The 17,520-nt window shown below is 37.7% G+C and overlaps 1 protein-coding gene across 1 annotated transcript in view; it reads right to left on the bottom strand.

Moving 5' to 3' along the window:
* pitpnc1a (phosphatidylinositol transfer protein cytoplasmic 1a) overlaps positions 1-17,520 on the bottom strand; it is a 111,068-nt gene that overhangs the window by 37,082 nt on the left and 56,466 nt on the right. Inside the window, exons 3-4 of the mRNA XM_028455423.1 lie at positions 3,790-3,878; positions 2,628-2,635 (exon numbers count right to left, since the gene is read on the bottom strand). Coding sequence (XP_028311224.1) covers positions 2,628-2,635; positions 3,790-3,878 — 97 coding nt within the window. The remainder of the gene's footprint in view (positions 1-2,627; positions 2,636-3,789; positions 3,879-17,520) is intronic.

Here is a 17,520-nt window from a genome sequence, read left to right as displayed (position 1 = left end):
AATAGACACATTGTAAATTTTAGTGTGACTGGATGAATACCTTTTGAGATGTAGTGAGGGGGGTACGTGTCGATTTTAGTAGGTCCTTATTTTTCTTCCATTTTCAGCTTCCAATATCTCAGGAACTACATCACATAGGAAACAAATTTCAATTTTCTATGTGATGTACAAAACCTTTTTTTTTTTTTTTTTTTTTTTTACTATTTTCATTGAAAGTAGTAAAAAAAAAAAGCCGTTTTTTCATATTTCAAGAGACTGTCCCCCAAGAACCAATGCTGTATATGTGACTAATCATTAGATATGTGAACAGTCTATGTACATAGCTCTACGATGATCAAATTACAGGGAGCTTAGACAGGTCCAAACATGTTCTAGCCCCAAACCCCAAAAACTTTTTTCCAAAAATGATGAGCTGGCATGTCCACCAGATAGGATGTATAGCAGATAATTTTGTATATTCTGAGAGAGTAGCTGGAGCTGTATTAAACTCACTAAATTGGCCATATCTCAAAAATTATTCATCCAATCAAGATAAGCATTGACAGTGTACCTATTGAATAAATACAGAACAATTGGTAACAAGTTCAGAATTTTTTGAGACTTAGTGTATGACATGAAATGACCCTGGTGTCAGTAAATGTGTCTGGCTGTAGGTTTATTGTTTAAAAAACGAGATAAAAACACAAGCCTGAGCTTCTTGTAAAAATTACAAGTGAGTGTAGCTAAATATCTTTAAAGGACATTCATAATAGATAAGGTTACACCACAAGAAAGGTTTCCTTAAAGGCTTATTTAATAACAATTACGGATTTACTTGGAAAACTCAAATCTACCTTTGACTAAAGCAGACCAGGATTCTGCGTCAGGTGTTGGTGCATTTGGTGATACAGTATTTCCACACAGTCCCACAGCAGACTACAGCAGAATATAAAGTGGATTTGTTTGAAAGAACGTGGGTCTTCTGTCCTTATCTGACATCTACTTTAAACCAGTGAGTATGCACTGTAGCTGTTTCCACTCAACGTTCTTGAAGGCGCTTCCATCTTGCAAATTTGACCTCATTTGGCGCCAGAGTCTGCACAGTAGGGTCTGGTGGGAGGTGCCCTGGTAATACGCCCCACCCATTTAGCGTAGTGCCCTGATGACTTATGCAGCCCAGCTACGCCACGAACATAAGTATCTTTCCCATCTGGAAATTCTTGTTCAGATCATAAAGGTTAGTACAAAACCACCATATATTTCAACTCAAATATCTAGTTAAATGGCGTCTTGGCTTTCCTTCCTGACGTAACTGCTATTCAAAAAGTGCTCTATTCTCCCATCCGCGTAAGTCCAAAAAGCTGCACAGCGGGCCTTCATGCCAGTTATACACTGTGGGTGGAGCAGCCCTGAAATGTGGGTCTTCACGCGCATTCTCTGGTATGCGTAAGTCACGCGCTTCTGGACCTGGAATAAGTACAGCGCCCCCATAAGGTGAAACATTATATTGCACTAGAAATATGGACTCATAATACGAACTCATAATATTGCAGAAGATAGTCCAGGAAAGAATCTATCCAGGGTGGGAGGAGTCACACAAGCACGCCAAAGGATTGACCATTAGCGTTACTAATATGTTCACATTTACCAGTTCTAGATGGGACAAAATGTGTTACATTTCATTTTACTTTACCCGTGCGTCGCAGAGGCTATCAGCTGTGTGTGTGTGTGTGTGTGTGTGTGTGTGTGTGTGTGCGTGTGTGCGTGTGTGCGTGTGTGTGTATGTGTGCTGCAGCTCGTTACAGACTCTGACAAACGTCAGACTGATTAAACTATTTTAACACTGTGTACAATGTAAAGCCACAGTTTGATCCACTACAAGAGTAAAGTTAAAAACAAGTGAAACATTAATGACAGATGATGATGATGATGATCAAGGAGAGAGATTTTACCTGTGACTCGGACAGAATGTGGCCGATCCTCAGTCACACTACAATAATCTGATCAATAATCTCATCAAATCAACCTGTTACACTGTTTATCAACAAAGACGTTACAAATTAAAAGTGAACTTTATCATTTTCATGGATTTCAATGATATTTACAAGCGTTGGGAAAACTCCACGTTCCGTGATTTCTAGACAGCCCAAAAAAAATGACATCACCTCCTCCTTCCCTTCAGCCCGCCTTCATTCATAGACTACACGGTTTTTGGCTCCTTATGCGCGGTGGGTGTGTCCAGATGGGAGAATAGAGCCCTAAGAGAGCTACACAAGATCCGTGGCTGCCAATCATCATGAAATATGACGTAAAATCCTGTTTTTCAACCTCAAATAACTTATTTAAAACAAACTTCACAGAAAAATGAGCATTTTAACACAATGTAGGGTGATAATAACTAATGATCACAGCAGAGTTTAGGTTTGGAAATAAATTATGTGACAAGTATTTTAACTTTACAGTTTGACCCACATCCCATCTGTTAACATTGAGGAGGCGGGGTTTATGACCTATACTGCAGCCAGTCAGCTGTACCGGGGAGATTGTCCCGTCTATTCTTTTTACAGTCTAGACTTTGAACAATACAAGAAATGATTTGTAAGCCTGCTGTTGGATCAAATAATTGCTTTAAAGCAACAAGTACTTACCGTGTATTCTGAGCGAACCATTAGCCAAGTTGTAATGAACGGGAGTCCGTAAGTGGTGAATAAAGGGACGATGATGAGGGATAGGAGAGAATGGAGAAGCAAAAGGTTAGAAAAAGAAAATTATGAACTCAAAATGAAGAAATATGACCTTTACTTTTACACATTAAAATCCTCTTTGTGCAATTTTGCAACATGCAAGACAACATATTACATTGCATCGATAAAACACTCATGATAAAATCTACACACTGTGTGTGTGTGTGTGTTTGTGTGTGTGTGAGAGGCTGGAAGGAAGGAACAGAGGAAAGTAAAAAGTAAAATAAAATAAGCAATGGTAATTTTCTATGAACTGTATGACAAAAGAGACAAACATACATCATAACAAAAATAAATAAAAAATAGAGAAAAAACTGTATATATATATATATATATATATATATATATATACACAAATAAAACAACAAAAATAGATTAAATAAAGAGAAAATAACTAGAAAACACACAGAAGGTGGGAAAAAAACCTACAGAAACACTGAAATAAATCCAAAATCCCAGTGTAGACTATTGCTGAGAAGGATCATTCCTTACACAATGATGATTTAAAAAAAAAAAAAAAGCAAATTAAACAGTCAGGTACACAAAATAGCCTACAGGGTGAAATCCCAGCAGCACACAGCTGCTGATGATGGGCACCATTTGTGTGTATTTTTTTTATCATACAAACCTCAGACACTGGTACAAGACATAAATAGTGCATTTAAATGCAAATGATGACCCATCATTTTATTGTTCAAGATTCTGTCCATTATCATTGTCTGGTGCAGTGAGTTAATGCCTCCTTTTCTTTTTCACAGGGTGCAGAAAAGGTGTTTTCATGTTGCATATTTAGCCTGTGTTTTGCTTTTTGTGAAGATGATAATAGAGTTGGTTTCTTATGTTTTTGTATTTTACCCCAATGTTATTTAAATTATTAACTGTCAGCACTGGTGAACAGGTCAGTGTTGATATATAAATAGTCGGTTGCTTATGTAGAAATTACAAATATAATGGAAGTACTGTATTTACAATAGCTTGAAAAGATGGTTTATTATTTTGAATCAGTAAATTATTGTATAAAACAACTACTCTTAGTGTGGATAAGCACATAGAGTTACAACTTTACCTGTGATTGTGTAGGGGTAATAGTTCCAAGCCTTTTCGGTTACATAGAAGATTCGAGGAACTACAGCTCTCGCCCAGCTGGGCAACTTGCTGAAACGATGAAAAACAAAGAACAGAATCATCAGTACAACTCTATAGAGAATAAAAGCCCCACAACAACATGGTGACTGAAAGTAAACTTCTTTTTTAGTGCTTCAATAATACCTTACATAGATGCTTAATGCCCTTTACAGCCTTTATTAAAGCCTTAAAGAATGTGACTTCACCAGCTCATTGTAGAAACAAGGCAAACATGTAGATTAACAGTCTGGGGATCTGTTAAGTATATACTAGAGCAGTGGTTCTCAAACGTTTTTGGTTATGGGCTATATGCACAGTGAGATGTGACGTATTTCTGGTTGAAAATAAGACCGATGAAGTATTACCTGTTAACGCTGTCGGACAGTCAAAACAGTGGAGAAGTGAGCCGTCACACTTTTGAAACGTGTTTTTCACAGTTTTATTTCATTGTCCTTGTTTGTGTGGTTGTGTTTCTACACAATAACATCCAAAAGCAGGAAGTTTACCTTCCAAACAAGAGGAGATAGCACATCAAGATACCACTGTTGCGTTCCTAGGTGTACAGCTTCAGCAAGATGTAGTTCTACTTTGAGTTTTTTTACTTTCCCACAAGAGGATGAGCTGCAAAAAAGTGGATCATTAACATCCGGAGAGAAAAACCCTAACCCTGACATGAAGGAGCGATCAAATGCACTAGGGCGTCGGTGGAGCTGTCCTCTGTTCTTTCAATGGAATAATTATTCCCTTCATGCACCTTGTCCTGGTGTTTGGGGGCGAAGAGAGTGACTAGACTTTCCCTCTGAAGACCCTGAGGATGAAATGGATGTACCATGTCCTGACCATGACTACTGCTCGTCTGCTGAGCCGGGTGCATTGGACATTGGACTGATATAGAGAAGGTCCGGGCGGATGTAACGACGAGGTGACGTTACTTATGGACTGTTATAATTTAAAAAGGGTAAATTTTGATAACAGATTGGCAGTGCTTACTTAAATTAAGAAAACATTTTGTTGTATTGATTTATTTAATTTGTTTAAGTTGTCATTTAATCCTGAAGACAGGTGGTGAAGCACATAGTTTAGGCCACAGGATTTCAGGATTCATAGTGATACAAACAGAAAATACATTTTAGTATAATTAATAAATTAGCAGTGACATGAAAGATAAAACAATTAAATATTTTCTGTATTTCTGGGTGTGATTAAGGTGTGAACTTCAACAAAGCTCACCTGTGCATGCTCTCTTCCTCTTTCCTGTTGTGCAGGGGTGGAAAGTAACTTACATTTACTCTCGTTACTGTAATTGAGTAGCTTTTTAGTGTACTTCTACTTTTTTGAGTACTTTTTAAAATCTGTAATTTTACTGTTACTTCAGTAAATTTTGTTTCAAGTAACAATACTTTGTTACATTGGAAATAGATTAAGTTACAGAGTGAAATAAATCCCGAACGCGGACGGGAGTTTGCTCCATTTGTCCTATTTACCGTACCCTAGAGCTGTTATTACGATCAGTGTGTATATGTCTATGACCTGCTCTGTTGATTCATGTGACGTCACTAACATTGCTGCATCGCGACAAAGCTAGAGCGCTAAATTCTGATGAGAGCAGGAAACTTGAGAATCTGCAATAATCAAAATGCCCATGTTTTCTGGAGTTTACGGCTGCTCCAATCTTTTTATTTTTTTATTGCATGGGAGAGTACTCAGAGTAAACGTCACAAAGTAATGTTTACTCTGAGTACATTTTAAGTGAGCGATGTTTTACTTTTACTCGAGTAGATTTTTACACCAGTAACTTTACTTTTAAGTAAAATTGAATCAAAGTAACAGTACTTTTACTTAAGTAGATTTAATTCCCCAGGGGCTTTGGACATCTTTTTATAGTTCCAGGTGGGAGAGACCAAGAAGAGACTAGGAACAGGGGAGCTTGATGTTTGTACATCAATGTAAATATGTATTTTAATCATTTAGGGGATGTGAATAAGGTTAATGATATTAATACACGGTTATTGTTTGTGATGATGTCTGTTAAGAATTGTTTGTGTAAATGTTTATGTTGTACTTTCGATATGGAAATTAAATGTCACCCCATGCTTGGTACGTGCCAATTAGTGGTGCACTTGTATATAGGGACCTTCATTCTGTTCAGTAGAGAGTTGAGTGGAGATTGAAGTGCACTGTGCTGGTGGAGCCTCCACTGCTACGGTTGCTAAGGAGATGGATCAGGAACAAGTTTGGTTTGGAACAGTTTTCTGCTTCAGATGAGGACATTAGGATTAATACAAGGTAAGAAATGCTATCAAAACATAGCTGTAGCTATTAAAGTAACATTAGCGCCTAGCTAAACATAAAACAAGAGGCGCAACTCTGAATAAATGGGAAAAACAGTTATTAGCTTATGCAAATGTATAAGATGTCCTCTGCTATTTAATGCTGTTGTTAGGTTGTGTGAGATTAATATGAAAACTATAGTAATTTGTCATAATACGGTAGGGTTTAGAGCCGGAAGTTCTTTCACGGTCTTCACTCAAACGCGGAAGTGAAGCGTGCATACATATAGCCCATTCCCCACTCTGAACGAAGGTGAACTTTAAAGCCCCACCTGCGCCCATCGCCCCCCAAATAAACCTGACAAATAACACTTTTTCTAATTTATTGAATTAACAGGTAAAAAGTTAAATTTCATTAAAAATGAAAAACGAAATTAAACTAATCGCCTGCATAAAAAAACAAATGAAACAGTACAGCAGTGAAAAATTCTACAATCTGTTTTTGTTTTCATTGAGTCAATAAAACCAAGGCTTTACATCACAAAAAAAAAAAAGCAAAATGAATATCTATAAATAATGACTAACCTTTTGATGCCTTACCCCATGCACACAATTCCAAAATACACAGAAACAAAACAGCATGCAAAATGCTGAAACAGATTACAAAGGGTTTCAACTGAGAAACAGCAGGAAACAAGATAAACACAATAAAAATACAAAATAAAATAATTCAGTTCCAGTCATAAATCATGTACAAATCCAGAAACGCAATGCAAAGGATACACAGTTAACATTTAACCCTTATTTACTTAATAGTTTATATATTTATTTCTCCACTCTGACCTGCCCTCCTCTTTAAATGTCTTACACACATACAGTACATACAAACACATCCTCACTATGCACACACTCTCACATATACAATATGCACAAACACGTTCAAAACACAAAGCAAACACACAGAATGTGACAGAACAGATTTTATTTATTAACTTATTTTATTTTTTAGACACTTCTTCATTTGCTTCACACCAGACCAAACCAAAAAAAAGACATATGGTCTGTGGGCGGATGGGTCTGTTTGTTGTTTCACTCCATGTGAAATACATGCAGACATAAATCATTATTTTTGCACTTTTGTTAACGGTACAAATCTAATGCAGTCTAATAATTTCATGCTCTTTTCATTTCTGCTACATTTGTAGGTTGTCAGTATCACTTTCTTTGTGTGTAGGTGTTTTGAAGTAATAATGTCGCTCGGTTGCAGCGGCTGAGAACTGGCCTTTTCCCGGAGTCGTCAGGCTCTGAAAGCGGGGGCAGCGTCTGCTGTTAGCGTCTGTGTGTGTGTACGTGTGTATGTGGCCATTTCAGGGACAGACACAGAAGGGTGTGTATGTGCAACGCACGTGCAACACCTCCCCTGTGCACCTGTGAATACGGACTGTAAGCCACAGCGGGTTTTCCGACACCACAGAACCGGGTAATATCTCGTTGCTCTGCTGATGGAGGCTTCATGTAGTTCCAGGGTTGCCTGCTTCAGCAACCTGATCTCCAGCTCTCTTGTAGGCGACACAGCTGCTGTTCAGGGACTAAATTAAATGGTTTTCAAGCTCACATTTATATCTGTGTTTTGCAAGTGCTTGGTCTGCATCGCTTTTTAAAAAATAAATTAATTGCATTCAATAAAACTAACAGAGTGACCCATATGTGCTAATATGTGGTATAAAATACCAGCCCATGAAGAATAGCTCCGTGAGTCAGCAGCTATTGTAGCCTTTTTAATGTGTAAATGCTATTACTGAAGCACATTCTAGTGATGATGTATTCAATTTATTTTGTGTTTGTAAGGAACCTGTTTACACTTTAAGTTGGGAATTGTTTTATTTATTGTTTTTATTCATTGTAATTTGCCCCAAGCCAAATTTAAAAGATTGTAGCAACATAGAGCAAATAATTGTACGATTGTCATCCAATTAGTCGATTCATCTTTTCAATAATCGATGACTAGTCGACTATTAAAGCCTTAAAGGGGACATATCATGGTTTTAAATCCTTCCTTTTTACATATAAATCATACAGTTGTGGTCTATATAAAGCGGAACTGCAATGCTTGTGTCTGAATTCCTCATTATTATAGCTCCACAGACCCCTTTTCTACCCCTTTTCTGATGAGCTTCTGAGAACAACTCGTTTTGGTGCGGTCTCTTTAAATGCAAATGAGACACTCCATATCCCGCCCCCTCTTCAGGTGACACTCGGTTCAACTCCACCCTGCTCGGCCATTTTTGTAGTTTGATAGAAGAGATACGGCTATGTAGCGGCGCATAAACTTTTTATTCAGAGGTTATTTACAAAATGTCAACAACAGAAGACTTGTCCATCCATCCTTACATGTTCGAGCCAGAGTCGGACCCGGCGGAGCGAGATGAAAATGAAGATGATGAACCTGCAGAACCCTAACAAGTGAGCTAACACAAGCACCGAGCTAACGCTAGCGCCAAGCTAACGTCACGAAATGCATTTTAATACAGTCTTTTCAAAGACAAAAACGGCAAAATGAAATGACTAATGAAAACTTTAGACTTAAATTAAATCACGTAGGCCATATCATCAAGGATCTAAAAGGAGCACACAGCGCTAACATATGAAGACGGTGCAACTGCTAATGCTAACAAAACAATGACAGGGACGTCTTATCATCACACTTTTTAGTGTTATTTACAGCTTACCGAAGTGCTCTGTTCGTCGTCTCCAAAGATAGAAGGAATTGAACCCTCAATCAGACAAAGTCTTTCGGCAAATCCTTCTTTATACTGGTGGAGGTTGCTGAAGCAGTCATCCTTGAAGTGCTTCGAGCACACAAAAATGACCTTACCCACAGATGTGGGTACATTTCCATAAAAAATAAAACTCAACCAGGCACTTTGAAAAGGTTCTGATGCTGGGAGACGGTGTAATGAAGCGTGTGGGTTACTCCATCCAACAACCAAACATTTTGACTTATCCTCTTGTAACTTCTGCATCCTTGAGCTTGGACTACAAAATAAAAGCGAGAAATAAAAATGGCGGATTGCTCGAAGTGTTGGACCTGGAGTAGATGTACTAATTTGGCAGTTCCGCTGCAAATACTGTGATGTAATAGTTCAAAAAACGTAATAGAGAATAGAAAAATCGAAACAGAATGAAAAATATGAGCAAAACAGAATATAAAGATATCTACGGAGCACCTGAAGAGATTAATTTGATTTTTTCTGTACTTCTAAGCACTCTAAATATACAACAAAATGCATTTAAGGGCTAAAAAAGTGGATTTAGCATGATATGTACCCTTTAATATGGGATCATTGGGTCCAACGCCGATGCCAAAATTAATTGCTTAAAAAGCCAATATATTGGGCGATATATGAAATGTATACAACCCTGGATATATAATGTACATGAACGCACATTGTTGTATTACCAAAAAGATGATTCAAGTCAAAGGAGCAGAACACTAATAAACTAAAATAAGAAACTTTAATTAGATTAAGTTATACTGCCTTACGCCCTATTTCTGCTGGGATAGGCTCCAGAATCTCCTGCCACAGTGTGTACACTGAGGATAAGCAGGTATAGAAGATGAAATGAGACGCAATAATCGGCCCAACTCGCGCTAAAATATTGTATTTTGTGTGTGTTAGTCTAGTACTGCTAATGGAATGAATGTGTTTTTTGGGTAACTCGTCCCTATCCTGAAAGCTTTGCCTTGCGTAAATGCTGCTTATTATTCTCACCACGGTGTGAGTGTTAGTTTAATCAGTCCCTTGGTTGTACTTTTATTTGTAACATCATTAAATTTGGGCAATCATCAGGAACCTCATCCTTGTGCAACGTCTGCTTGATCTCTGCACTTTGGGTCCCCTTCAAAAGAAGAAGGACCCAAGGGCAAACTCCCATGCTTAGTGCTTCTGGTTCCTTGAACTCACTCAGTGAGACTGATATTGTGACGTATCCAGCAGCTCACAGCACCACATACTAACACAGAACATGTGTGGACCTGAGTGGATTATTGATAATGTTGCGATCGTGAGATGAAACCATCAACTAACCGGGCCAAACAGGTCATCGCTGCGTGTCGGGAGGAGGTGGTGGGGGTGGGGGGGGGGAAATGGCGCAACGTACAGAGTTGACGTACCCAGCAGCACACTCCACCAGAGCAGGTGTGGAACTCATGGATAGTGTGGAAATGGTGAGAAAAAACCATTAAAAAAAACAGGGAACGCAGTGACACTGCATGTCCAGGAGGAAGAGGAAGTTGTGTGTGTGCAGACTGACGGGAGAGAAAGTTGGTGGAACGCCAAAATACAGTAAGAAATCCATTCAACTCCGACATAAATAGATAAATAACAATAACAACTAACAATTTTTTTTTTTGTTTTATATAAGGAAACAATGTTTAGATACTAGAGTTGTTACTAAAGCAAAAAAAAAAAAAATAGCTTTAAAGTCAATGAAAGGTTTTTTTTTTTTTTTTTTTTTTTTACAAAAAGGCTTTTTTCTAAGCTTTTTGCTCTGAAACTGAAGATTTGTGTAAAACTTGCTTTATTCAACGGCTGATTACAAAAGAACGAAACGAGCCAGAAACAATTTTTTTTTTTTTTTTTTGATGAAAGTATCTTTCAGAATCCGATGTCAGATTTCACATAGTCATAGTAGAAAATATTCTGTGGGTCTTTAAAAATCAGTCAAAATGCTAAAAAACGGCTGGCACTGAGGGGGGTAGAAAATCTGAAAATGGCTGGCACTGAATGAGTTAATGCTGACAGCTGCACCCACATAACAGAGCGTCCTTTTAGACATCCAATCATTGGTTGAGGTCAGACACTTGGTAAATGTTAAGCTGCTGATATCAAAGTTGTGTAAATTTGCAGGTGAAAAGTGCACGATTTACTTTTGAAGCTTTTTTTTCTGATATATTTGAGATAGCTGTGAATAAATTCCACCTAATTACTTCGGTCAGAGTAATTCTCCTGTGGCCAGTTACTGACTTGATCCTAACGCCAATAGTTGACCATCTTTTCACTTGAGATGTGAATGAATGTGTAAATCAGTGTGCATAGTGGATGAGTTACAGGAGTCCCTGGGGTCCTTCTCCAATGAACTGTCAAAAAACGAGCTCAGCGTCCAGACACATCAGCCTGCTCACATGCACACATGCACATACATGTGCAGTGGTATTAGTGGGAACGATTTACTAACAAATCCCGACCTTAACCATCATGAATGATGCTATGTTTGTTCCTTATATTTATCCAGTGCTGACACATTTTAACCTTAAAACCTGCTTATCCTGGTAAATACAGAAGATGGATTACAACAAAGAAAGCCAACCAGGGTTAAGGTGGGGTCAATTACATTTTTTGTGTTACAATTCCGACTTCAATGTTCAATTACAACTCAATTATGAATATGGTGACCAAAGTCATTTCCATTTACAATTAAAATTACACAATTATTATTGTTCACCTGAAAGTCAATTACATATTTTCAATTACAATCATAATTACATCATAATTGCCAATTACAATTGACCCCAACCCTGAAGCCAACCAAGAAACTCTTGGGAACGTATGCAAACACGTTTAAACAGACAGGAAGAAGCACACACACACACACACAGACACACACACGGTAGCGAGCTTGGGTTCCTATAAAGTAAGGTAAACGAACGCAGCACTGCACGAATACACTGTAGCTCCAACGTGGTAACAGGTGGTTCGTGGGAGGACAGAGGCAGCCTCAGTGTAGAACTGAGACTGCTTAAATTACCCATCACTTAGTCTGACCTCATCTTTGTCAGCACACACACACACACACACACGGCTCAGAGCTCAACACCTTACTCTTCTGAGTTATTCAAAGACACTTCACATTTCCCAAAGGGTCTCTTGGCTGTCACTTCTGACCATAGAGCTTTCACTCCCTGCTTGTAGTATTCTTCTCCATGAGCTCCACTTCTGTCTGAGCTCATTGTGCCATTTTTAGAATGAACGATGGACATCTGATTGCCTGGGAGCAGTTTGTTATCTAATCCAATGGTTCTCAACCTTTCCAGCCCACGACACTCAAAATAAAGGTTCCAGAGAGCGGGGACCCCCACTGTAGCTGAAGGTGGTTGAACACAGGCATGAACAGTGAAGAAGTCATTTTTGGGCCCATCCATAAAGTCAGCAAAATGATGGTCCATTGTTCTATGAATCTGTGGTAAACACATTTGTTTATTCATCTGAATAATATCCACTGTTATCCAGGAGGTTTATTATTATTTGGCCCATAGTATATATAGTCATCTTAAAGATGTACATCCTCATTTTAATCGGACATAAAATGGGTTAAAAGTGACAAAAAATGGTGGAAATGGTGGTGAAAGGGGTTTTTAAAAACCAAATGCAAATTAGAGTGACCAAAAACGGACAAAAAAAATGGTAAAAAGGGTTCAAAGTGTCAATATTGGAAATATTAGTAGGTAAAAATAGTTTAAACTAGCAAATAATGGGCATGACAAATCATGAATGTGGTTAAATTGCCAAAAATTAATAATCATTAAATATGGTGAAAAAAAGGTTAAAAGTGACAATAACATATGCAATATTAGGTTGGAAAAGTGGTGAAAAGGGTTTATAAGTGCTGAAAATTATTGAAAGTGGAAAAAATGTGCAGGAAAGGCATTGAAATGGGAGTAGCAAAAATGTGGCAAGAAAAAGTGAAAAAAAAAAAAAATAGGTTGAAACATGGCAAGTTTTCTGTAGTTGGAGAAAAAAGGTAAAAATAAGCAAAAATGGGCTGAAGTTGTTAAAAAAACATTTGTAGTTTCCTAAAGACATGCTCCCAGTGTCTCACAATTATAAATGGGGTCCTGACCCCAAGGTTGAAAACCCTGGATCTAATCCACTGACAAACACTAATTTAGGATCTACTGTAAATGGATTATTTTGTCCTTATTTCCTGTAGTTTAAGTTTTTCTCCAAGTACATCTCTTTGCATCCTGAGTGATGCCTTCTAGTATTATTGGGCTTCCTTCCTGCATCTCTGAGAAATCCTCAATAATCCTGCTCTCTGAGCTGCTTCTCTGCCCTCTTCTGAAAAAACGAGCGGTTCATAATGCTAGTGACGTCACTAGCATTATAAACTATCCCCTCCAGAAAGTGCCTGCTGCTGGTGCAGCACCTCCACGGTGAACAATGCAGCGTAGGCTCCCAAGGAATAGAATTTGTATCTCTTTTGACTTGATCTGACGTGTTTGTGACCCAATGTGACGATAACAAATGATTATCACCTTAAAGGCACTATTCCTGTATTTAATAATAATGCGGAGGAGAAGAAAGTGAATTAACAGCTTAACACTCTGGTGAGTGTTTGAAGCTGCTGCTGCTGGATAAACACACAGAGTGGAGACGGACTCACACATAAGCCGCTTAAATATCCATGTGTTTTACTGTAATGTGCAGATTTTTGGCTGAAAATAATAACAGTGTGTGGATAGCAAGAGAAAATCGCTTTGGTGATCACTGATCTGCCTCAGAGTGAGTCATGCAGGAGCTTCGCAGGCAAGTCAGTGTATAGACACGCCCACTCATGAATATGCATAAGCAGGCAGCAAACAGCCTGTTGGTCAGAAAGTGACTTTTCAGAGGCTAAACCTCTGGAAAACAGGTGAGTTTGGGAAAATAAACCTCAAATACTGTGTGTTGGAGTTCTTAGAATAAATGCATGATATGGGACCTTTAAGGTAAAAATATTAATATTTAATATTAACCTCTCTCTCTCTCCCTCAGCTTAAAGTGGCCCTGATGGCAGATCAGTTCATCTTTGCAAACCCTCAATGGTTGTGTGCTCATGTGGGACCAAAAACAGGGAAACAGCACAAGTTTGATTGTTATTATTATTAATACAGAGCCAAAGCCTCTGATTAATCTTATTTTAGATGTTTTCTCTTCTTTTTAAAAGTTATTTTAATGCTGAAAAAAACGTCAGTTTGTTTTTGCACCATGAGTGCAACATCCGTCTCCAAACCTAATAATTTAATTCCCTACTAGTTTATTTTATTAGATTTGAACAAGTACTAAAGCCCCACCTCCTGACCAATCAGTTCTCTTGTAAAATGAGCTGCCCATTGTTATTAGATCCTGGTTGGTGAAAGATTATTAATGGATAAATGCAATCATTTTATTTACTGATATCATCCTTTCGGAAAGATATAGATTTATATCTGATGGACTGATCTACTGTTAGCTCTATGTATCATGGACGGATGAAGTCATTCATTCATTCATAAATACTCGATAGTGACACTGTCACCATCAGCAGGAACATACTACAGTGAAACAATGAGCTTTCATCCAGTGTGTGTGTGATAAATTGAGGAGGACTACCTGAACGGGAACAAGTCTGTGATGTAATAAAGTGAAACTGATCAGAGCGCTGTCTGTTTATAATCCCATGGATTATAATTAAATAATCTCACGCTTTTACGCAATAACAGATGTCATTCTCTATCTATCTTACCAATTTCTGTCTTAAAACAAATAATTCAAAACTTAACATGTTTGTTTAAACATAGTAAAGGTTTGTGTTTAACACCAATGCATAACCATGATGGATAACAAATTCATACTTTTTAAAATATTCGACCATACATACCCTTTAATTATCATTAAAACAGAAATCTAACCAGATTCATCCTTCAAAAGACCTTCAAAAATCATGCTGTTGCATTACTGTTTTTTCTTTTTCCCAATGGCTAAAAAAGCAAAAGGCACGTCCCACTTTCAAACACAATAACCTCATTTGGCCATCCATGAAAAAACTACTGAACCTCCCATTTTTCTACAGTAATACATACTTCCTACGGGCACTGCACAAGTATATATAATTCACAAAATAGTTAATTTCATTTCATACATAAAACACTTACATGCAGTTTGAAAAACTCCAAACATGACATACAAACACACACATTCTTTATTATTTTTCATTTTCAGTTAGTAATAAATGATGCTTCTTGACAGTGAATAAAGCTTCTTCCAGCATCCTCATACTCAGGCAGATTGGATGATGTCACCCTGTTTGAACACCACTGGGATTAATTGTCATTTATGTTCACATTTGTTTCATTTATGTATGTCAGTGAAGGATTTCTACCTCCCGCATTACTTTAACAAACGTTGACTGAATGTGCAAATGAGTGCTATTGACAATGGTTTGACTGATTTGTATATTGTGGACCTAACTGACCATGCAGAATAGTGGAATGAATTAAAATCACCAACTGAGCCTAATGAATCCGTCCCTCTATTAGATTTAAGCACCAGTTTACTCCACTGACACACTGAAGTCATTTATCTCATCTTTCATTACTGGGTCAATATCAAGGGTCAATGAAAACCTCTGCCATGCTGTCAACTAGATACACTTTATGAATGCACTCAGTTATGATGATTCATTTGCTTTTGCTATGTACTATTATTTTTTTTTTACAGGAGCAGGAACAAAAAAAAAAAACATTTACATAAGGTGAGACGGGGGGTCGCGCAACAAGCAAATTATAAATACACAGTTTCAATTAACAAAGAGGAAAATTAAGCACTCAATTTCAAGCTTATCAGTCATAAGAAGATACAGCACATAGAGAAGAGAGAAAATTGGAAAGAGCACCATTCATAACAGCATAACAGCAGTGAAATTGCAAATCTATAACTAGGGCTAGGCAATATGGCCCAAAACTCATAAATCAATATTTTTTTTCTAAAAATAGCAATATACGATATAAATCTTGATCATTTTATTTCAAATTAAGTCTTAAAAGAAACACAATTCTGGGTTAAATTTGATGTTCCAAATGTCACACAGGCACATTTATTAACAATGCTGCATTATAGGTGCCACTTTTGGCTTTTTCTTCTCTAAGGGACAGCACGTGTGAGTGAGTTCTGTAGTGTGGCTTGTTCAGGGGAAGGTCTGGGTTAGGATGCACTCATTGATCAATCAAACTATGATTTTTATGTTGTTCTGAGAAGTAATGAAAGCAGAAACTCCTAAAACAAGTATTTTAAAACATAACAAGATATAATATATATTAGGGATGTAAAGCTCAATTTGTGAGGCAATTATATATATATATATATATATATATATATATATATATATATATATATATATAAATATTTTTTTAACAGCAAAGGGCACCATCTATTTAAAATTTGAAAATCAGGACACACCACCGTGTTTTAAATCAGAAGTGTGGAAGCATTTTGGCTTCCCCAAGACAAAATGAAAGAAGTGAAAAAGAAAGAACATGTTAAATCCAAGGTAAGAGAGGCACAGAGAGGAAAGGGAGAGAGAATGAAAGCCATAGTTTGTTTATTCATATTATTTCTTTGATATGGGATTTGTTATGGCACAAAATACATTTTCAGTTGCACTTTTAAAAAGAAAACAAACTATTATGCAGTTTTTCATTGTTTACCGTAGAGCCAGAATTTAAGGGCTCTATTCTCCCATGTGCGCAAGTCCAAAAACCCACGCAGCAGTGCTGTTTTTGGCTGCGTGCTATTCTCCCCCTGTACTTAAGTCAATCGCTGCGTGTCTTCATCCCAGTTACACACTGTGGGTGGAGAAGTCCTGAAATGTGGGTGTTCCCATTCAAATCTGGCTTTACGCGCATTCTCCGGTGTCTGTAAGTCCTTTTCCTCTTACGCATTTCTAACCCTGGAATAAGTGCAGCGCCTCGATAAGGTGAAACATTATATTACACTAGAAATATGGACTTAGTTACATTTGAAGCCACACGGACTCGTGCATCACTCAGCTGCTGCTGCTGCGGGATTAATTAAAACTCTGACAGACGCAGACTTCTGTCTACGTTGGTCACAGTGATTCAACTATTTTCACACTATGTCCAACGTAAAGTCACAGTTTGATCCACTACAGAGTGAAACAAGCTGCCTTATGCAAATGAGGATGAACCACAAACTGTTCCCACACATATTTTAATGAGGCTCAGCTCAGGTCGCTTTAAACAATTTATATTTAAAACTGCGTATTATGGAAGCCAATAGTTCTGTTTCACTGCAAACATCCCTCTGTATTAAAGCAGGATGCGTGTTATTTCCTCATATCTCCAGCGCATCTAACTCGGTTACGCTTTACAGCGATGATGATGATGATGATGATAATCAAGGAAAGAGATTCAGTCACACTGCAATAATCTTTTGGTCTACCTTACACGTGATGGGCGTGTCAGCAGCCTGGACCGGAGAATACGCATAGGAGAGAAGCGCGTAACTGCAGGCGAGCAAAAAAGCGCTTAAGTACAGACGGTAGAATAGAGCCCCAAATTAATAGGCTTCTTCTTCATTTGTACT

The sequence above is a fragment of the Gouania willdenowi genome, chromosome 8, assembly GCF_900634775.1.
Source record: "Gouania willdenowi chromosome 8, fGouWil2.1, whole genome shotgun sequence".
Classification (NCBI taxonomy): Eukaryota; Metazoa; Chordata; class Actinopteri; order Blenniiformes; family Gobiesocidae; genus Gouania; species Gouania willdenowi.
Note: the sequence above shows the minus strand (reverse complement) of the source record. Positions and strands in the feature narration are given on the sequence as shown.